Here is a 22,339-nt window from a genome sequence, read left to right on the forward strand (position 1 = left end):
GAACATAAAACTTGTTTTTTTGAAAGAGCATGTTGTTATTGATAAAATATTTAAAAAAAAAATATATAGGATGGGGTTTTGCCTTATCTTGGGCATATTACCCATCACAGATTTTTTTTCAGACAAATCTGAGGCGGTCAGGTGGGGACCATTCGATGATTCCAGCTTGAAATGACCCACTACAATAAAAAAGGTTTTAGTTTCACATTATGATTGAACTATTAGTTTCATGATGTTTAAGCAGCGCCGCTAGCGTCTGAAACAACAGCAGGAGAACACTTCTTTGGTTAAATGTTTTAATGAAGTAAAATCTCAAGGTAAAATGACAAACAGAGATAAAAGTAGATCAGTAAAATCAGTTGAGGTGCATTTATTGTATTACAGAAGTGAAAAACAAAGATGGCGTGCCCTTAAAGTAAACGTGAGTGATTGGTCCGTTATACTGTGATTGTGTGATTACGTGAGCGGCGTCTGGTGAACACACAGGTGTCCGGCGCAGCAGCGGTGGATCAGTTGAAGGCGGCGGCGGGCGCGTGGCTCTTGCGGTGTCTGCCGGGCAGCATGGGGAAGTCCTCCGGCAGGAGCGCGTGTTCTCTACAGGTGGGACACGTGCTCTGCTCTTTCAGCCACGACTTTATACACTGAAACACACACACAGACACTCAGTCAGTCAGTCTACAGCAGACAGATGCTCAGAGACCTGACCAGAGCTACTGTCCTGACCTGTCTGTGGAAGCTGTGGCGGCACTCCAGGACACACACTTCCTCCGGATTCATGTCCTCATGACAGATGATGCAGGGATCCTCCATGTTCAGCTGATGACACACGTGTGTTCACATGTTCAGTGAGGTTACAGTTAGAACAGTGAGTCTAAGAGTGTGTGATTCTTACCGCCAGCGTGGTGTTGCGGTGTTTCTCCGACACGTTCTTCCACGCGTGTGTGAGCGGTGGCGTCCCGCTCGCTCTGACTGAATCAGACATGGTGTTCTCCTGATGGTCCAGGATGAGCTGAGCCACTCGGTTGATGACGTCGTCGTAGGTCAGGGTGTTGAGAGCGCCTCCGCTGCTCACGCGAACCTCCTGGATGAACTTATTCAGCACCAGCCTACACACAAACACACCACCGTGATTTATTCATTCATCTATTTGATTTAAAAAAGAAAAAAAAAAGTAAAATTCTGAAATATTATTGCAATTTAGAATAACTTTTCTATGTGAATATCTGTTCAAATGTAATTTATTTCTGTGATCAAAGCTGAATTTTCAGCATTACTGCAGTCTTCAGTGTCACATGATCCTTCAGAAATCATTCTAATATACTGATTTGCTGCTCAGCAAACATTTTGATTATTATCAAAGTTGAAAACAGTTGTGCTGCTTCATTAAACAGTATCAAAAAGACACTACCGTTCAAAAGTTTGGGGTCAGTAAGACTTGTAATAGTCTTTAAAGAAGTCTCTTCTGCTCATCAAGACTGCATTTATTTGATTAAAAATACAGGAAAAAAACCAGTAATATTGCAAAATGGTTTTACAATATAATGTTATAAAATAATGTTTTTTAACATACTTTAAAATAGAATTTATTCCTGTGATGAAAAGCTGAATTTTTATCAGCTGTTACTCCAGTCTTCAGTGTCACATGATCCTTCAGAAATCATTCTAATATACTGATTTATTATTAGAATGATCAATGTTGGATAATATCAACAGTTGTGCTGCAAAATATTTTTTGGAACCTGTAATTTTTTTTTCAGGATTCGTTCATGAATAAGTTTAAAAAGTACAGTGTTTATTCAAAATATAAATATTTCATAACAATGTATATTTATTAACTTTTAATAAACTTAATTATTAACTTAATACATCCTTGGTGAATAAAAATTAATTTCTTAAAAAAAAAGAAAAAAAAAAGAAAAAAGTATTGACCCCAAACTTTTGAACGGTAGTGTATGTATATATTTATTTCTTTTTTATTTATTTATTTTTTTGACCAAGGCTGCATTAAATTCATGAGAAGTGTCAGTAAAACACAATGTCACAAAAGATTCTTTTATTTCAAATAGATTTTCTATTTGAAATAAATGCTGTTCTTTTGAACTTTCCATTCATCTGTGAATCCTGAAAAATAAAATGTATGACAGTTTCCACAAAAATATAAACTGTTTTCAACATCAGAAATGTTTCTTGAGGGTTCACACAGAAACTGTAAAATGAATTCCAGGACTTTCATAGACGTCAAGCACCTGCTACACACCCTGATATTAGAATGATTTCTGAAGGATCATGTGACACTGAAGTCTGCAGTAATGATGCTGAAAATGTAGCTTTGATTAAAGCAATTATTACATTTTACCAGATATACACCGAAAACAACTACTTGCCATTGTAATAATATGTGACTGTCTATACTGTATTTTTGATCTAATACAGCTGTGGTGAGCAGAATGCTCTCATGAATGATGTTTGCTGCTGGTGTCTGAGTGAGTGAGTGAGTGAGTGAGTGAGTGAGTGAGTGAGTGAGTGAGGAGTGAGTGAGTGAGTGAGTGAGGAGTGAGGAGTGAGTGAGTGAGTGAGTGAGTGGTGAGTGAGTGAGGAGTGAGTGAGTGAGTGAGTGAGTGAGTGAGTGAGTGAGTGAGTGAGGAGTGAGTGGTGAGTGAGTGAGTGAGGAGTGAGTGAGTGAGTGAGTGAGTGAGTGAGGAGTGAGTGGTGAGTGAGTGAGGAGTGAGTGAGTGAGTGAGGAGTGAGTGAGTGAGTGAGTGAGGAGTGAGTGGTGAGTGAGTGAGTGAGTAGTGAGTGGTGAGTGAGTGAGTGAGTGAGTGAGGAGTGAGTGAGGAGTGAGTGAGTGAGTGAGTGAGTGAGGAGTGAGTGAGTGAGTGAGTGAGTGAGTGAGGAGTGAGTGAGTGAGGAGTGAGTGAGGAGTGAGTGAGTGAGGAGTGAGTGAGTGAGTGAGTGAGGAGTGAGTGGTGAGTGAGTGAGGAGTGAGTGAGTGAGGAGTGAGTGAGTGAGTGAGTGAGTGAGTGAGTGGTGAGTGAGTGAGTGAGTGAGGAGTGAGTGAGTGAGTGAGTGAGTGAGTGAGTGAGTGAGGGGTGTATCAGCACCTGCTGTAATGAGGGAACATCATGTGCAGTCTCTCCAGGATCCTGTCATAGATGGTGAGGTGCTGCGGCGCTGAGGGCCGATGGATCACAGGTTCCTCAGGAAGTCTGTCTGCGGGCTGCGGTGTGCTGCGTCCTGTGGGCGTGGCGGTGCGGGCGGGAGGAAGTGACCCGTACGGCCCGTAGAAGTGAGAGGCGGGCGGCTGAGGAACCGGAGGAGGAAGTATGGCCTGCGGGACGCACACAAACACACACTGATCAGATGACACGTCATGACCTTTGACCTATCCGTGAGCACAGAGGGAGCTGCGGCTCTCACCGGGAAAGCGGGTGCCGTGGGGACGCTGGGAACACAGATATCAGGCAGTGAACACAGTCTGGCGCCCTTCTTCACCTGATCCATCTGAGCCTCAAACTCCATCTGAAACAAAGCAGACAGAAAACACCAGCGTATGTATATATGACATCAGACAGATCTGCACAATCAAACAGCTACGCTTACTGTTTATGAGCACCTTCTAATCAATAATCCAAAAATCTGATCAGAAACGTGCCTAAGTCCTTAAAGTGAACTAAAAGGGAGTTTTGTTTTTACCTTTGCAGTGGTATTTTTCTTATTTTATTAAATGTATGTTATCTTATGTCAAATGTAAAATAAATATATATTTAGTTTTTTTTTTACATTTCTAATTAAAACAACAGAATAAGAATAAGTTACCAACCAAATGAAATCAGTACTAACAAAATTAATTTGTACTACAGAGGTGGCACAGAAGAACACAGAAGTGTCTTGTAGGTGTATTTTCATGATTAATGAGGCTCAGAGGTGGCATGAGTGCAATCAAATTCAGAAATTCATGTTGAGATTAATGTTTTAAATATAACATTTTGAATACAGAAATATTAAATGATTTAAATAACTGAAACGATACTTTAAAAAATGGAAGTAAATCTGCCAGTAGATGGCAGCAAGTCACAGATTTAATTACTGAGTCATTCATTCGATTCGTTTGAACAGCTGATTTATTCAGTAATAAAGCAAGTGACTGTCTTTATGAATGGGAAATTGAATCACTGACTCACTAGATTAGTTTAAACACACGTTCATTCATAAAGCATCGCTGTGTTTGAACGGAGATGCTCAGCGGCTCAGTTCTGACTCGTTTCAAACTAGTTTTGACGACGAAATAGAGCAAAATCAGGCAATAGTGTTACAGTCAGACAAAGTCACTTAATATTAACTTGATTATTTAAGTGTTGTAATAAATCAATATCTCATTTACAAACTCCATCAAAAGCCGTCGTATCTTAGTTCGCAGTCTCACAAAGCTCTATTATAATCAACTGTGCTCTCTCCACTGCACAATCAATCTCTTATTGACACTCTCTACTCTATCTCTATCTGATTGGTCAGATATGTCTGTGATACATTGCACAAACAAGTAGAAACCTTTGAAGCTCCCCTCAGTGCAAACACACATATGCTGATGGGGTCTGCACTGCTGCTCCTAAATATCTATTATATTTGATAGTCGCACGCAGTAGTTGGTGGTTACGGTGTAGAGCCCCGTCAAGAGCTTGTTCATCAGAACGGATTGGATTGTGTCTCAGTCCTGAGCTCTGATGTAAGAGAATGAAGCTGACCTGAGTCCTGTTGGTTTGGTCTTCGGTGTCACGCACGTGTCTCTTCCAGTCCTCTATGGCTGACAGCAGCACAGCAGACGGGAAACTGCAGCACAATCAACATCAGACACAATCACATCAGCTGTAAATGACTCCTGAACACCTGTGTGAGCGAGTGCTGTACCTGAGCGACACCTCCGTCAGGTGTTTGACCACCATCTTCCCCTCAGAGACGCTCATCCTGAGCCGCCGCAGTGCGCGTTCACATCTGCTCTGCAGGACACACAGCTGAAACACACACACCAGAGTCACTGCGGTGTCCAGGAATGAAAACATCATCCTCAACACAGGAGCTGACAGACTCACCTGAGCCGACACGGATCTCCTCTGGGCCTTCACACACGCGTCTCTGAAACGCTCGATCTCCTCCTCCAGACTCGAGCGCTCAGACGCACACTGGTTACTGCGGGACACATGCAGACACGGTAATGCATCAGTACGACACACACACACACACACACACACACACACACACACGCTAGTTTTGTTTATATGGCACTTATCACAGTTTGAATTGTTTGAAAGCAGCTGCACACACGTGTTAATGTCCTGTTACTCACATTGATCGGGTCAGAGTCGGTGATAATATCACTTACAGCTGACAACAATATAAACAGATCAAGCAGTGCAGATGTGCTATATGGCTTTTTGGGTGAACTAATACTTTAAATATTGTGAAACACTATCCACAGAAAAACAATATAAAACAATCAATTAAAAAAAGAAAAACCTAATCATCCTCAACCATTACTCTTTCTAAGGTTGTAACTGGTATTGATGCAAAGGTTTCTACTGTATAGGTGTTCAGACTCACCTGGCGTCCAGGAATCGCTCCAGTTGAGAATGATAATCTTTATTCTTCACACTGATGTCTCTGGTGTAACTGTAGAAAACACACACAGCTTCATTCAGCAGGTTTCAGTCAAAACATGCGTTTGTGAATCTAGAATTTTGCACATGTGACCCTGGAACACCAAACCAGTCATAAGCATCACTTTTTTGAAATTAAGATCAATACATCATCTAAAAGCTGAATTAATACGCTTTCCATTGATGTATGGTTATGATGTGAGTTAGGAGAGGACAATATTTGGCTGAGATACAACTATTTGAAAATCTGAGGGTGTAAAAAAAAAACAAAATAATTGAGAAAATCGCCTTTAAAGTTGTCCAAATGGAGTTCTTATCAATACATATTACTAATCAAAAATTACGTTTGGATTTATTTACAGTAGGACATTTACAAAATATCTTCAGATAACATGATATATATATATATATCCTAATTATTTTTGGCATAAAAGACTGGTTTTGTGCTCCAGGGTCACATGTGTGTATGTGATGAGTAAGTTTAGTGGTACGGGTTAGAAAAGTTCATTAACCTGTTAGAAAAATCAATGCAAGTCTATGCAATGTCCTCAATAATAAAGTCAAACAAATATGAGTATGTATTTGTGTTAGGAATGCAACAAATCAATTTGTAGATTTATTGTTATTGTTTGTAGATTTTCCAAATGCATGGAGCTTCCCTCTCGAATTGATTATTTTCTTTTTTTTATTGCTGAAGAGTTGACATTTGTTCTTCTGTGGTCTACTGTACAGACGTCAATTTACTGTTCTCTAAGCCTGAGGATTTTGCTGCGAAAAGGCTTTACATTTGACAAAAATAGAACTTTTTATATTAAAAACAAACAAGCAAGCCCTGCTCAGATTTAAAAAGTAAAGCAAAAGTAACATAACGCATTACTTTCCATAAAAAGTAACTAAGTAACGCCATTAGTAACTTCTTTAGGGAATAACTCAATGTTGTCTGACTTCTGACTTCTTCAGAAAATCTTGGAATTGATCCATGAGTCACAATATATTGATTTATCATCACAGCCCTACATTGTGTGTGTGTGTGTGTGTGTGTGTGTGTGTGTGTGTGTGTGTGTGTGTGTGTGTGTGTGAGAGAGTGAATTTCCTCTGAATATTGCAAGTGTGTCTGACCTATTTTTTAAATCTGCCAGATCTTTGATCTCCATCTTCAGCGTCTTCAGCGTCTCCTGGTTCTCCTTCTTCTCCTGCTGGTCCTTCTTGACCTCCTCCTCTAGTTTCTTCTGGAACATGCCGAGCTCGGCGCTGGCGATCTGAACACAAGCGCAGTCACGCGTCTGAGCCGCAAAACCACACCAACACTCTTCAGAACAGCCAGATGGACGTTTATCTACCTGCATCCTCAGAGTGATCTTCTCAGTTTCCTCCTGCAGCGCTGATAACTCCTCAGCCCTCTTCTGCTGGACCACTTCATGATCGTCCTTCATCTGCTGGATCTCCTTCAACAGCTGCAGGTTCTGCTTCTCTCTCTGCATCATGTCGCCCTGGAAGAAACACGGACATCACGTTCACTGTATATGTAATGTTCACATCACGTGCCGAAGCTCAAAGAAATCCACACGTCACTCACGTTGTTCCTCTCAAAGGACGTGTACGGCTCTGTGTTGATGGAAACATCTGTATGCTCTCCAAAATCCTGTAACACAGAGTCAGAGGTCAGAGACGGCACTTGAATTTCCATCATCCGTCCCGTTGGAAACTCGGAAGCGAAAACCAGGAGACTCTCTTGGGTATCTTCAGCAGAGTGCTTTATCTTAGTCTAACTAAGGCTAGATACACTGTAGTTTATATACATTTAAGGGGCAGTGCTTAGAAATGGAGACAAAGCACCTGGGTGACAATCGTAAACAAAGCATGCAAATGAAGCATTAAGGTATAGCGACGGCCCCATTTCACCAGTCCTAATCCAATCATCATAATCACTCTAAGAGTGGGCCAAAGGTACCAAGAGCCATTACAAACAAAAAGGTGACAGTCTCAGTAATCTGTTTTATTTGACTTACAATAGGAGAACAGGAACTGGCAGGAACCCTTATGCTACAAACTTGGAAGTTTTTCTTTGTCTGATGTCAATGTACTTCACCTTAGATTTTCCTGTGATGCTTTGTCAGAACATCTTAAAGGTGCCATAGAATGGAAAACTGTACTACCTTGGCAAGTTGAATAATAACAGTTCTGGACATGACATACCATGAGACTCAAACACCATTGTTTCCTCCTTATATATAAATCTGGTGTTTGCAAAGACCACTGAAAAATAGGTCAATTCCAACATAACAGACTATTACGCAATAGTCCCGATCGTTAATAGTCACTAGGGTTGGGTATCGTTTGAATTTTATCGATTCCGATTCTTTTCGATTCCAATTTAGTAAAAAAAAACAAAAAAAAAACAACAAACACAAAAGTCAAACGTTAATATATTTTTTTACCTTTTAGTTTTACCTTTTTATTTTTCTCCTGCATGTTATTAAAAAAATTTCAAACAAACTTTAAATTAAAGCTATACTTTTGAATTTAAAAGAAAACCCCCTGCTCTAACTTTTTAACATAAATATACAGATTTAAAGCACCTGAATTATTAACTTCAGAGTACTCTTTCTTAAGTGACTGAATATTTACTGTTTGTATTTATTATAAAATAAACAAATGAAAAATACAGTAAATATTTTGTAAATCTGTTTATGCTGGTGCTCATATGTGCATAAACACCACTGACCCTTACAAGATCCACCTCTATGGGTAAGCATTCATTAGAAAACACTCCAAATCCGTCCCTTGCAGATCTCTAAGATGAAGTTTGTGTGCAGAGGCAGATTTGTCTTCGGGTTTTACAAAGCGTAGACACACTTTTAAACGCTTACCGCGATCCATCTTAACGACTGACGTTTACATTACCACGTAAAGTCCTGGCAGATCACTAGATGAAAAAATGCACCCAGGAATCGAAACGAGGAATGGAAATTTTAATTTTATAACAAGTATCCGATTCCAGAATCAGAATCGATTTTCGATTCCCAACCCTAATAGTTACGCCCCCAACATTCGCATCGCCCAATCATCAGTAACGTCAGTACATCAGTAAAATAAGGCTAGCCACTGAAGGGACACGGTTAGCTTAATGCTAGCGCTAGCCTGTTACATTGCAGTACATAAGATTTGACTATCCACATAAACAGAGATGACTGCTGCTGATGATGGCCAATGATTTACAGATCCTGAGCATCACTAAAGCATCTGAACTTGTGTGGTAAGTACTTATGTTATACTACTTCGCTGCAGTATAACGTTACACAGAGCACATGCGATCACACTAGTGAGAGTAAAATGTCCGCAGATTCCAAACGGCAGATTCAACAAACCGCATATTAAAAGCAGCTAGAGTTAAATAAAGCGGCCGTAATTAAATAGATATTTCCTTCATGTGTTTCCTTACTGCTGTGTGAGAGCGAGCCGCTCTGTGAAACAGCCAATCAGAGCAGAGCTCATCATTAATATTCACGAAGCTTCCAAATAAGGCAATAACAGAGCATTTCATTCTAGGGACAAATCCTAGGGTCGTAAATGGAGCTGTAAAACCGTTTCTGGAGAATGTTTGCTCTTTTCTATGCCATATACCTTCTATGTAGATATCAGAGAACAATTTAAAATACTGTTTCAATGCATTCTATGGCACCTTTAAACAGATTCCTACATTTGTGATCCCACAGTTCCATCTTACCCGCGCACACACAGCTGTGTGTTTGTCCTCTCTCTCCTCAGACGCAGACGCCTCTTCCAGTATACCTGCTGCCAAACACTCATAGTCCAAGTCAGTGATGGAACACTCCAAGTCGTACGGGTCGGGGAGAAGCGGGAACTGATCCGAGTCTCCGGACTCATCTTCACCGTCGTAAGTAAGTAAGCTGATTTGTGACACGCCGTCGCTCAGAGCGTCAGCGTGCGGCCAGAACTCTCGAGCGGAGGGGTTGAGGTGCGACGGTTGTCGGGCGTCCGTCAGAGACACGGAGTGCTTCATCAGGCCGATCAGATCGTCCATCATCACGAAGCGCAGAGACTCCAGCAGGAAGGACTTGAGGCCTCCGGCGTCTGCGATCTTCTGCTGCGCCTCCGGAGGAAAGTTCTCCAGCTCGCCCACCATCAGCGGGTCCGAGGTGCACAGCGGGCCGTGCTCCTCCAGAATCTGAGAAAAATAACTGAGAAACACACAACCAGAGTTATGACGTCAGAAAGGACTTTTGTAGAATTGCACCGATCCACCGGCAATGGACCGGAATTAGCGAGTTTTCTGTACGAAGGGCTCGGTCCATTTCGACGACACACTTGTGTCGGATGAGGCTCGTGCATCCTAATTGCGTCCGTTTTGGCTGCATTAAATTTGGGAGCATTCGTGCGAGAGGTTGTTGTGATGCGACTCGTTTTCTTTTCTTTACAAAACTTTTGTTAGCCTAATTACTGCACAGACTGCTGTGAGCTGATACAGTATAAATGTCTCCAACATTACATAACCAATTAAACTTCCTCTTTACATTCTTAACTTTAATGCAGATTTGAGATATTAGCAGTCAATCACTCCCTGTCACTGACACTGCGCTCCGCTGAAACTCGGAACCAACCGTTATTTTTTTCCTCTCAACAAGTCTCTGTTCCGGATTTGCACAAACCGCAGTGCAATTAGGAGTGTGTGATGTGACAATTTTTGATTGTGGACAATTAAAAGGTCTTTACAATCTGCTTTTAAAGAAATTTACTATATCTCATGCTACAGCGCACATTCTGTCAGATGCAATTCTGGATCCTCCGTCTCAATATACTGTACAACGCGGCAGACATTCACATCAGATGATAACTCAGCGGCAGAGTTTCACTCACACAGGGGCGCAATTTCCACTGGGGACACACTTTTCAAAATCCCGTTTGTGTCCTCCCTCTTTCAAATTTTGTTGTTAAATTAAAAGAGGCCAAAAACCTTACCCTTAACAGCATAAATGCTATTTAAATGATCTTAAATTTTTTAATTGATTTTATTACTGAAAACATACATAGTATTGTTATTTTTTTTTTAAATTGCACATATTTGTTAGGTTAAATCTATGTTTGATTATTGTTTTAGGGACGCAAAAGGCACTGATTTCGTGGAATGACCCACATGGGAAACAAAGTAACTGCTGTTACTTTTTTGAAAAACTAACTCAGATATTTTGTTGTAAATTTAAAAGTAATGCATTACTAGTTACTTGTAAACAACCAGCACCCAACACTGGTCTCAATCACGCAGAGAGCGGCAGTACGGACGACACATACTCATATAAACTCTCTTTAGTGGGGTCGGGGTAATTGTCCAGGATTCTCTCGTAGTGGCTCCGGTGCGCTGATCCGGCATACTGCTCCTCAAACTCCACCAGCTGCCCTCGCAGGTGTTCGGGAACACTGAACGGGTCCATGCCATTCAGGAACATCCTGGAACATCACATTTACAGGGTCACCAAAACTCGATTCTCGATTCGCTTCACCACATACATGACATGCGCTGGCTTGAATGAACTCACAAAGTGTCATCCTCCGTGAACATCTCATCTTCCTCGTCCTCATCCCTCGAATGTCCACCTCTCATTCCAGACAGCACAATAACAGACTGAAACACAGACACACAGATGAGCATCAAGCTGGAGGATCCGGCGCCGCTGCACGGACCAAACTCACCTTAAACTCCTTCTGCTTCTTCTTGCGGTGCCTGTTTTTACTCTTAAATACTGAGCTCTGAAACACAAACACACAAACAGCGTGTCACTCACTCTAAATGCTTTAGAAACGAATGCTGAACAAACGTCTCTTACCATGTGCTCGTCATCATCCGTCTTTTTAATGACTAAACAAACAGCATCTAAAGAGAAACAAACAATCCTTTAGAATAAAAACCTCTTTATATAGAAAACTATTAATCTGACGAACGTACCATCTTCAAAATATTGATCAAGAATGGGGTGACAGGAGTGATATCGCTCTCGATTCGACTCTAGTGTCCAAATAAACAGGCGCATTTCTTTAGCCGGAGCCTGTCTTAAGTACTCCATTACAGTTAAACCGTCACGGTCAAATAATTCCGGAACGGTGCCGAATTTCTCGATGAGCGTCTGGTGCAGCGGTGTGAACGACAGCAGAGGTTTCAGGTCTAGATCCTCCAGATGAGAGCTATAACGATTGACGAACGACTCCGCGGCTTTCAGACCTGACGGAGGAGACAGAAAACACTTTAATCACCAAGTTCCTGTTCAGTGATGTAACTGAAATGAGTGTAAATGAAACACACCGGCGTTATCAAGCTGCTGAGCCCAATGCTGCAGTTTGGTTTGGATATGAAGCGTAGAGCCGAGCTTTTCGATAAAGACTCGAGCCCAGACTCGGTTTTTAGACTCCAGCAGCAGATCCACCAGCTCCGACAGCGCTCCAGCGTCTCTACAGCCGTTTAACACACTCTCACGTCCTTTACTCGCAAATAAATCCAGCCACGGCCGCAGGTGCGCCAAAAAGCAAGAAATATTCACTGACTCTTCTTTAAAAAGTCCTTTGTTATCATGAATTTGATGTAAAACACGGTCCATATAAATAGAGTCTTTGGGTGGCTCTGCGGGAACGAGAGAAACACAGATACAGCGTTATAAACAGCGGCTCCCATCCAGGGTCTCAAAAATTACTAAATGATTTTAAAGCAATTTTTCAGCCAAAAATTTAAATTCTGTTATTGTTTACTCAAGCTCTACTTGTTCCAAACCTGATCGTCTACTGAACACAAAAGATGATATTTTGAACAATATTGGTATACAAACAGTTGCTAATAGCCATTCTGCCCTCCAAAGGCAAAGTGCAGTAACTACGCCAACACCAAAACTGAGAAAAAAGCCTTTAAAGTTTTTACGCCAGCTAGTCAAACATGTTGACACTCTCGCTTCTCTGAAATGGGACAAAATTGAACCAGGAGACTTTACCACAAGACAAAACCGTTGTCACAAAGTCCATTTTAAACCATAACACAATTTTGACCAAATGTGTAGTTACTGTGCTTTGCCTTTGGAGGGCAGCATTGATCTCCACAGTACTTTTTAGGGATACTCCGGATTTTTGCAGCCGATTTCATGTTATGGTGATCTGCCGATACCAATGCCGATTCCGATGCTTTGAGCTTTACATAACTGATTTGCAATCTCTCTGATCAACACTAATCTTTTTTTAGACAAAGTATTACTATAGATGTTGCTTTTGTTATATTTTTACAGTATTTATGTAATATATGTCATGAAACTGTTGTTTTAACAGAGTAATAAGCACTCATTATACAGTGAATATTTTAATATGCCTTCAAAATTAGGTTTATGCCCAAGGTGTGCAATTATTTTCAGGGTAACGCACACGACGAACATGGCTCCAGGCAGCTCTTGACTGCATTACATGTCCATATCACGTCGCCAAATAATTTCAGTAATTTTAAAGATATATCTTCTTTTATGTTCAGAGGAAACAAACTCATACAGGTCTAGAACAACTAAAGGATGAGAATATGATCACAAAATATTCACTTTTGGGTGAAGTATCCCTTTAAAATAAGCCAAAAATCTATGAAAATCAAGATATTTCTTATTTGAATTAATCAGCAATCCTCTTTGGGTAACACTTTCAATGATTTATAAGTGATTAATAATATATTAACTAGTAACATATTTAACCATTTACTAAGGATCTGTTTGATTATTTCATGATATGCTATTATTTTAGGATTTGTAAATCGTTATAAATCGAACATATAGTCATGTTTTGTAAATTATTAATTATCTAATCACTTGAAAATGATTTATAACTTAATCTACAAAACAGATAAAAATACTAACATATCACTTATTATTTATGAATGCATAGTCATGTTTTGTAAATGATTAGTTCATTATTACCTAATCACTTATAAATGACTTACAACTGAACGCTATTATAAAGTGTTACCTGTTTTGGTCCCATATTTAAATAGTGATTTCTAGACTCAAAAAATTACTCAACTTCTAGAATAAAAAATTCCTGATAATTCACTCACTCCCATGTCATCCAAGATATTTAGGTCTTCTTTCTTTAGTGGCAAAGAAATGAAGTTTGAGGAAAACATTCCAGGATTTTTCTCCATATAGTGGACTCAATGGTGCTTAAAGGGTTGAAGGTTAAAAATGGAGTTTGAATGCAACTTTAAAGGGTCTAAACGATCCCAACCAAGGAATAAGGGCTTATCTAGCGAAATGATCTGTTCTTTTCTTATAAAAGTTAGACATAATATTTATACACATTTCAACCTCAAATTCTCTGCAATATGCATGAGATGAGCATTTGAGGTTAAAAAGTATATAAACTGTAAAAAAGAAAATTAAAGTAGCCGATGGTTTCGCTAGATAAGACCCTTATTCCTCGGCGGGATCGTTTAGAGTCTTTTGGAGCTGCATTGAAACTCCCATTTTTAACCTTTAATCCGTTGAGCACCATTGAAGTCCACTGTATGGAGATAGATATCTTTGTGACTGTAGAAAGACATGGGGGTGAGTAAATGTTTCGGACATTTTTATTCTAAGTGGAGTCCTGTAAATGAAATTAAATCTAACTTCATAAGCATTATTATTATTATGATGAGTATACATTTGGATACCTCTCAGTGCCGTCGGGTCTTTAGAGGAATCCGAAGCCGTTACTTCCTTTTTCTCTTGACAGGCAGAATGTGTGGCCAACTGGTGTTGTTTCCGCCGAAGCTTTCGCTCAGTTTTAGACTTCAACTTCTTAATACTGTGGAGGTACAAAGAGAGAAATCAGCCGCCGTCAACAGATGCAGTAACTGTAGGAAATATAATGAGCAAGAGCCATTCAACATCACCTTGTACACTGCTGCTTGATTCGCAATCGTCCAGGAGGTTTGGTTTTAGGAATAGATGTTTTAAACTGAAAGATCAGGAGAAGATGTGAGTTAGCAAATTAAACATCACTGTGTGTCTGATACTAGGGTTTCTGCAGGATTTAAGCTCAAATTTAAGACCTGCACAAATAAAATTAATATCATATGAGCAGGGTAGGGCAATGTCTATAGTAGCATATAAAACTGATTACAATTACTGTAAAAAGCATAATTTACTGTTCAGGTTGTTTTCACAAAAACAAAGTTCTATAAAATGAAAAACTTTACACTTCAGCCTTTTAACCATTTTTAAGAAAATGGATGAGTCAGAAGTATTTTCTTAATTTTAACAATTATCATCAATAATTTAAAATACTAATAAAATAATAAAACCTAGGGGTGTGCAATACTGAAAAAAAATAAGATATACATCTCGATATTTTCTGCGATTTTATTGACAGTGATTATTAGATGATATTTTGAGTGTGTTATTGTGCTGATATCTTAAAGGGATAGTTCACCCAAAAATGAAAATGTGATGTTTATTTGCTGACCCTCAGGGCATCCAAGATGTAGGTGACTTTGTTTCTTCAGTAGAACACAAACCAAGATTTTTAACTCAAACCGTTGCAGTCTGTTAATCAATGGTTACCAAATCTTTAAGAGTAAAAAAAACAAAACATGCACAGACAAATCCGAATTACACCCTGTGGCTCGTGACGATACATTGATGTCCTAAGACACGTTTTTTGCGAGAAACTCTGGTGTAGTATTCGCAAACACCAGAAGGGGAAAATCGGTGAACAGGATCAGGACAGATGGACATTGCTGTGTATCAGAGGTAAAAAAAAAAAAATGATATCAATATTGTTCAGTTTCTCGCAAAAAACAATCGTTTTATGTCTTAGGACATCAGTGTATCGTCACGAGCCGCAGGGTTTAATTTGGATTCGTCTGTGCATGTTTTTTTTACTCTTAAAGATTTGGTAACCATTGACTGCCATTATATGACTGACACACTGCACCGGTTTGAGTTAAAAATCTTGGTTTGTGTTCTGCTGAAGAAACAAAGTCACCTACATCTCGTTTGTTTATTGAACTGTTGTAATAAATTGATATCAAAATCAATATTTGTTTTTGAAGAAAAAAAAAAAAAAAACAGCACTCTTAGTGTGATATTGCCTTTATGAAATGATATAAATGTAAACAATTTCTATCCCCATCTCTTGAATTTTGTGATCATTCTCAATGCATTTTAATAGACTGAATCATGCATTGAAAGAACGCACTCTAATGCGACTTCATCTCCTAATGCATTTGTGCACTCTCTAGGTGTGTTTGTTTGCTTTTCACGATATACTCAAATAATGTCAAATTGCACATCATTAAAACAACAATTATGATTATTGCAGACAATATATAATGGCACACTGCTAGTATGTGTGTGTGTGTGTGTACATCTCACCTCACACTTAATCAGCCCTGTCGAGCCATATATTACAATCTGACAGACCTGACCTCCACAGTCTGGCGTAAAACATGAATCTCTTAGAAAATCCTGCAGTAAAAAGACAAAAACAATGAGCGTCTGTGCCATCCTCAGGTTTCTCACATAAGCCAAGTGCATCCGTCTGACCTTGTCGTTCTTATCGGAGAATGAAAGCGTTTTGAGCTTCTTCCAGCAGCTCATATGAAACTCCACTCGGCAGTTCTGACAGCAGGTGAGCTGGATGAAGCCCTGCAAAAAACACACGATCATTAGAGACCCATCGCTAGGATCCGGACGACAGTGGATTCAACTCGTTTCACTCACTTTAAAGTCTGGATCGCTGAAGTAGATCTCCACCGTATGCGACAGGCAGTGCTGATACCGGCAGACGCCGTCCGCTTTAGGAGGAAACTTACACACCTCTATAAAGTTCTCCAGATGCTCCTTCAGGACAGAAACAGTTCAATATAAAGACTTTCAGTCCATGTTTACATTAAGATCCTCTAAACTACAGTGTTATTGACTTTTAAACCACACATCCCCATTACTGCAAACATTAGTGTTTGATATTTAATCACTTGATCCTGTAGTTATTTTAGCACACCTGCGGCTGTGGTGAGCTTAAATCTAAACACCACTGACTACTCAAAAAAGGAACAAGCTCCAACTTCTTGTTTCAAATGGAAATACGTCAGCATGTCAAGTAAGGTCACGAGGACTATTCTGGGGTAAGAGCATGCAAAGTTTCAAGGGGTTTAGAAACAGGAATGTGCATTTTTCTGAATCAGACTTCTCTGCACTTGCAGTGCGTTAGAGTAAGAATAATCTGGGATCGCTGGTCACGAGCTCACACACGTCACTCACCTGTAAACAAGCCGGCTGTGTTTCCTCGACTGTAGTTTTAGTGGTTGGCCAGGTGAGTTTTCCAGGAGTGATGTGTCTTTGGATCATCAGCTGGGCGTTAGTAAAGCGCTCCAGAGCTTTAGTAAATCTACAACACAAACACAGACAGGAGATGATGTCAAAGACATTCACAGGGTTCGGACAGATACTGTAAAATGAAATGGACTTTAAACACTTTTTTGACTTTCAATGAGTTCAGTCAGAGATCTCACTTACCAAACAATGTCTTTCAAATTGTAAAGATAAATCAATAAATGCAAAACACATGCTTCCGAAGCATATACAAAGTATCACTACTAACGTATTACAATGTACACTACACCTTTACTATAGTAAAACCATGGTTCATTTTCTTAAGGGATTTGTATGCGTGTATACTTGCCTTCTTTTTTGTTTTGTTTTTTTTAACTGTACTGCCTTAAAAAGGTTTGATGTCTTCTTACTGCATAAAAAAATTAGCGAAATCGCTCGAATACACACTCAGAAGTCCCAAACCGAATCAAATGATCCGCGATCCATCATTTCAGATCAGGGCGTATAACCAAGTATTTAATTTGAATAATTTAATTTGCAAAATGATTAATTAAATGATTAGCAATACACGCTCCCAATCTTAATCAAATGATTTGCGATGCACAAAGTTCTGACCTAAGTAAAATGAATTATAAACCCACTCTGAAGTTCCAATCCAATTAAACTGATTTGGAGATATGTGGTTTGAAGTCCACATCTGAACCAAATGATTCACGATATGTGAGCCGTGTGAAATGCTTCGATGGTTTAACGGATTCAGTCTCGAAAAGCTGTTTCACCCATCACTACGTGCTTTTTCAAATCATTACAATTAAATGTCAATTCAAAAATAAATGTCTCTTTTAATTTGATCCCTTTTTTGTTATTGAATCACTTGAAATGAATGACCGAAGTCAAGAGTTTGGAGTGGTTCCAGCGTAAATGACTCATGGTTCACCTGTTCCTCTTTTCATGTCTTTAGTCATGTTTACTCAACATTGGCACACAGTGGTGACATTCTACCCCTGGCTTAGCTCACTAGTTTTATGACATTAACTGAAATTGTGCATAAAAAGATGTGCGCTTATTGAAAAAAAATTAAACACTGATTTCATAGATATATTGTCTCCTCATAATTCAAGCAATTTTTCAAGTACCTCTCCAGGAATATTGCCATTTTCAACGGTTTTCTAGGCCTTAAATGTCAAAAAGTCAAAATCAAGTACTTCAAGCACTTTAAGTACCTTGTATAAACTCAGTGCGGAAGCATAAATCAACACACTCACCTGTTCTCCTTCAGGTAAACTCTGCCCATCCCATAATGCACCAGCGACTGAAACTTTCTCTCTGATGACTCTAATTTGGTTAACAGCTGCTGAGCTTTAGCCAGTTCCTTCAAACACAACAACAAAATCAATAAATTACAACTGAAAACAGTCAATGATCAGAGCACTTCATGTTCTGTCAATCAAATGGACTAAATAAATAAATATATTCTTTTAGTGTACTTTCACAGTTTTGCACTAGAACTAAGAGAGCTGCATGAGGATATTACACCTTTATATATTTTGTACAAATTTTTTTAAAAGCCAAGAGAATAGAGAAATAACTGGGGAGGAGCCAAAAGAACAGGTCTTGACCATTAAAGTCTAATTTTTGCATTTGGAACTCCTTGATTTGAGAGATTTTTGAATGAGATGACCAGACACCTTCAATGATACAATTTGACACAGTAAAACAAAATAAAATCTGACATGTGTTTTAAGAAAACCAACATGCAAGCACTGTAACTGACAGACAATTTAGTTTTACTTTTCTTTTTGTTTTTTTTTGTTTTTTAAACCTGTTATCTTTGGCGTTTACGTCACATTATGCTTTAATTTTTTTTTTTAATTAATTCAATTTCACAGTGTTTGCTAAATTCTGTAATTTATTACTCAATATATAATACAGCATGTGGTGTATGCCACGTCTTGCTTGTTTTTGTTAACAAATGTTATATAAGCTGGTTTGTCAATGTAGACTACAATTTTATCGTTGTTGTGCTTTTTAATAATAACAATAAATCCATAGTTCAAGCATTTTAGTCTTAAAGGATTAATCCACTTTCAGACTAAAAATTTTCGCAGTTTAAGAGGTTAATAAAAAAGGTTTTAAAATAAATACTTTTCTCTTTACTGCGGAAGTAAATAAGTAAATAAATAAATAAGATAATAAATAAGAGGACATGTCAGGCATATGGGGGCCTTGCCAAATTGGCCCCGGAGTAAAAAAGGTTGGGAACCCCTGGTTTAGTCCATGTATTAATTGATGCTGACTTAAGGCCAAATGCGAAACAAAAGCACAAGATGAATGGCATCTAAAGGCATGTCTGAAAGGCATTTAACTCCAGAATGCGTTACACTCCCACACGTGTTGGTAAACGATCACGCTCAGTGGAAATGAACTCGTCATTCTTTTATGTTGTGTTTCGGGTAAACATCAAGGTGAATCGTGGTGCATTACCTCAGGCTGTCCGATTTCCAGCAGGGCCGTTGCATATCCATACATGAGAACAGATTTATCCAACTCTGTTAAACCCAGCTCCTGTCGGACATAGAAACACACGATGAACCAGGGTCCAAACTCTAGACATTACAGTGGAGTAATACAGATAATGTACGTACCCTCTTGTCATCCAAGATGATCATGTCTTTCTTTCTTCAGTTGTAAGGAAATTATGTTTTTTGAGGAAAACATTTCAGGATTTCTCTCCATATATTGGACTTCTATGGTGCCCTGAGTTTGAACTTCCAAAATGCAGCTTCAAAGGACTTTAAACGAACACAGCTGAGGAAAGAAGGGTCTTGCGTAGCGAAACGATCTAAAATGGTTATTTTTTAACCTCAAATGCTCGTCTTGTCTAGCTCTGTGTAGAAATTAAAAATTATATAAATTGTAAATGTTTTTTAAAAATAACTGATTGTTTCGCTAGATAAGACCCTTCTTCCTCGTCTGGGATCGTTTAGAGTCCTTTAAAGCTGCATGTAAACTGCATTTTGGAAGTTCAAACTCACCATGGAAGTGCATTATATGGAGAGAAATCCTGAAATGTTTTACCTCAAAAAAAAAAAAATTTCTTTACGACTGAAGAAAGAAAGACATGATCTTGGATGACAAGGGTGTGAGCACATTATCTGTAATTTTTTTGTTCTGAAAGTGAACTACTCCTTTAAGGAGTTTTATCGGCTGACCGCTGCTGTAGCCTTTGTTTTAATCTGCAGCAAAACACTCAGGTTTGGTGTGGAAGAGACATGTGAAATGAAAGAAACATCTCCATGCACACACACACACACACACACACACACACACACAAACACAAACACAAAAACACACAAACACACAAACACACAAACACACACACACACACAGTACCGTGGTCCCACTGGACTCCAGTATCCCGAGCGCCACAGAGAAGGACTGCTGTGCGTTCCAGCAGCGTTGGTCACTCAGAGCCACGTGAGCCTCCTGAACGGCGGCACAGAAGCGCTCTTTCCACCCCGCCTCGCTCTCGTCCTCCTGCAGACACGACAACTGCGTTAAAGCAAACACACATAAACACACCATATTCACTGCTGCTGTGCCGCACACTGACCGCTGGATGATTCGGTCCGTCTGGGACAGGTGCGTGTTTGCTCCGAACCACCGGCTTCTCTGGGACACCAGACGAGGCTTTCTTACTCTTTCGTGGACTCATTTCACTGGGAAAAATTCATCAGGAATAAACACATTACAAGCAGCTCAATGAAATCAGTCCACCGTTTTCTAAAAAGCAGGAGCCGATCCGCTCAAGGATATGAGCGCACACACAGACATCACTCAAAACTGTTATACTCTCATACTGTGTTTTTCAATTAGATGTGAGTTTAATACTTTTTTCTTATTTTTATTGTAGTTAAACTGAAAATGTCAATTTTATTATTTTTTTTAATGTCTACATCAGGGGTGCTCAACCCTGTTCCTGGAGATCTACCTACCTGCAGACTTTTGTTCCAGCCCTGCTCCAACACAGCTGTCTGTAATGATCAAGGGCTACCTAAGAGATTAATTAGCTGGTTCAGGTGTGTTTGATTAGGGTTGGAGCTGAACTTTGTAGGATAGTAGATCTCCAGAAACAGGGTTGGGCACCCCTGGTCTACATTATGTCTTACATTTTAGTTTTACACTTCAATATTTAAAAAAAGAAATAAAAATAAAATGTGTATTGCATGACAGCTGAAATCACCTGTGGCATGTGATCACCAGGTTTCATGAAGTCTTGAGTTTTCCTTTAGGCTTTATAGGATTTTGGGTATATTTGGACAGGCCCCTTTTCTAAACGACCCAGTAATAGCCTCTCAAAAGGTAAAATTTCAACATTTTTCTAATAATTATTTACCTAGAGTCCAGAGAATTGTACTGCAGTGTTTTGTTTTTCAGATTGAGCGAAAAAACTGTGACTAGTTTGCAAAAGTACGTTTTATTTTTACATCTTAATTATTTAAACTTTTTGATTGACAGCACAAGTAGTTAGGTCAGTGCCTCTAGAGGGAAAGCTGTCTGGAATGAGGAGTTCTATCGTATGATACAAATATCGTGTGTATGTGTGAAAGAACACAAAATGCACAATCGTTAGTGCCTTGAAAAATTGGTTTGGTTCTGATCAGACAAAAATGTTTATTGCATGCCAGCTGAAATAATGCTAGGAATAATTTGAGTTTTTTTTGGCCAAAAATACAAAATACCCCAAAATTTTACAATCTGATGCATTTGTCTGGCATGAGCCAAGGATTCAAACAACGTAAGACAATTGAGCATGCGACTAACTATTTAGGAGTTATGAGTGATTTCGTAGTTTTGATGGCTGTAGCGCCTCTGTCAGGCCGATCGGGGCAAGCCTTGGTGACTCTGTTGGTGGTGTGAGTACTACCATTACTCCGAGTTTAAAGACTCTACGACTTACGGTTTGGTCTGAATGATTGGTTTTATGTGGAGATCATTGATGCTTGTAGCCTGGCAAGCCAGACCCACATAAATGTAGGGTCTGGGCACTCTCCGTAGACAGGGCTCAACCGGAGGGGTGGGATAAACGGTTGTCTTTCAAACTCCTCTCCACGCAATAGGATAGCGCTACAACCAATCAGAGACGTAGTCGGTCGGGTGACGTAGTCAGAGCGACGAAGATTTTTAACAAAAATCAGTGCACTGTGCAGTCTGTCAGCCAAATAATAGACATAGATGGGCACTAAACCTTTAAAAGTAAACATGCACAGACAAATCCAAATTACACCCTGCGGCTCGTGACGATACATTGATGTCCTAAGACACGAAACGATCGGGTTT

General features: G+C 39.4%; 1 protein-coding gene across 1 annotated transcript in view; it reads right to left on the reverse strand.

Annotated features, from left to right (window-relative positions):
- Positions 1-279: 279 nt before the first annotated feature.
- ttc3 (tetratricopeptide repeat domain 3) overlaps positions 280-22,339 on the reverse strand; it is a 49,072-nt gene continuing 27,012 nt past the window's right edge. The window contains exons 15-43 of the mRNA XM_073830172.1: positions 20,613-20,718; positions 20,393-20,536; positions 19,484-19,564; positions 18,265-18,371; positions 16,928-17,054; positions 16,388-16,507; positions 16,211-16,312; positions 16,040-16,132; positions 14,557-14,621; positions 14,335-14,468; positions 11,968-12,282; positions 11,614-11,886; positions 11,495-11,541; positions 11,361-11,417; positions 11,207-11,292; positions 10,962-11,117; positions 9,379-9,853; positions 7,228-7,293; positions 6,992-7,141; positions 6,771-6,910; positions 5,596-5,664; positions 5,088-5,184; positions 4,906-5,009; positions 4,743-4,827; positions 3,418-3,519; positions 3,102-3,328; positions 893-1,106; positions 724-816; positions 280-641 (exon numbers count right to left, since the gene is read on the reverse strand). Coding sequence (XP_073686273.1) covers positions 510-641; positions 724-816; positions 893-1,106; positions 3,102-3,328; positions 3,418-3,519; positions 4,743-4,827; positions 4,906-5,009; positions 5,088-5,184; positions 5,596-5,664; positions 6,771-6,910; positions 6,992-7,141; positions 7,228-7,293; positions 9,379-9,853; positions 10,962-11,117; positions 11,207-11,292; positions 11,361-11,417; positions 11,495-11,541; positions 11,614-11,886; positions 11,968-12,282; positions 14,335-14,468; positions 14,557-14,621; positions 16,040-16,132; positions 16,211-16,312; positions 16,388-16,507; positions 16,928-17,054; positions 18,265-18,371; positions 19,484-19,564; positions 20,393-20,536; positions 20,613-20,718 — 3,967 coding nt within the window. The 3' untranslated portion in view covers positions 280-509. The remainder of the gene's footprint in view (positions 642-723; positions 817-892; positions 1,107-3,101; positions 3,329-3,417; positions 3,520-4,742; positions 4,828-4,905; positions 5,010-5,087; positions 5,185-5,595; positions 5,665-6,770; positions 6,911-6,991; positions 7,142-7,227; positions 7,294-9,378; positions 9,854-10,961; positions 11,118-11,206; positions 11,293-11,360; positions 11,418-11,494; positions 11,542-11,613; positions 11,887-11,967; positions 12,283-14,334; positions 14,469-14,556; positions 14,622-16,039; positions 16,133-16,210; positions 16,313-16,387; positions 16,508-16,927; positions 17,055-18,264; positions 18,372-19,483; positions 19,565-20,392; positions 20,537-20,612; positions 20,719-22,339) is intronic.

The sequence above is a fragment of the Garra rufa genome, chromosome 23 (assembly GCF_049309525.1).
Source record: "Garra rufa chromosome 23, GarRuf1.0, whole genome shotgun sequence".
NCBI classification, from domain to species: Eukaryota; Metazoa; Chordata; class Actinopteri; order Cypriniformes; family Cyprinidae; genus Garra; species Garra rufa.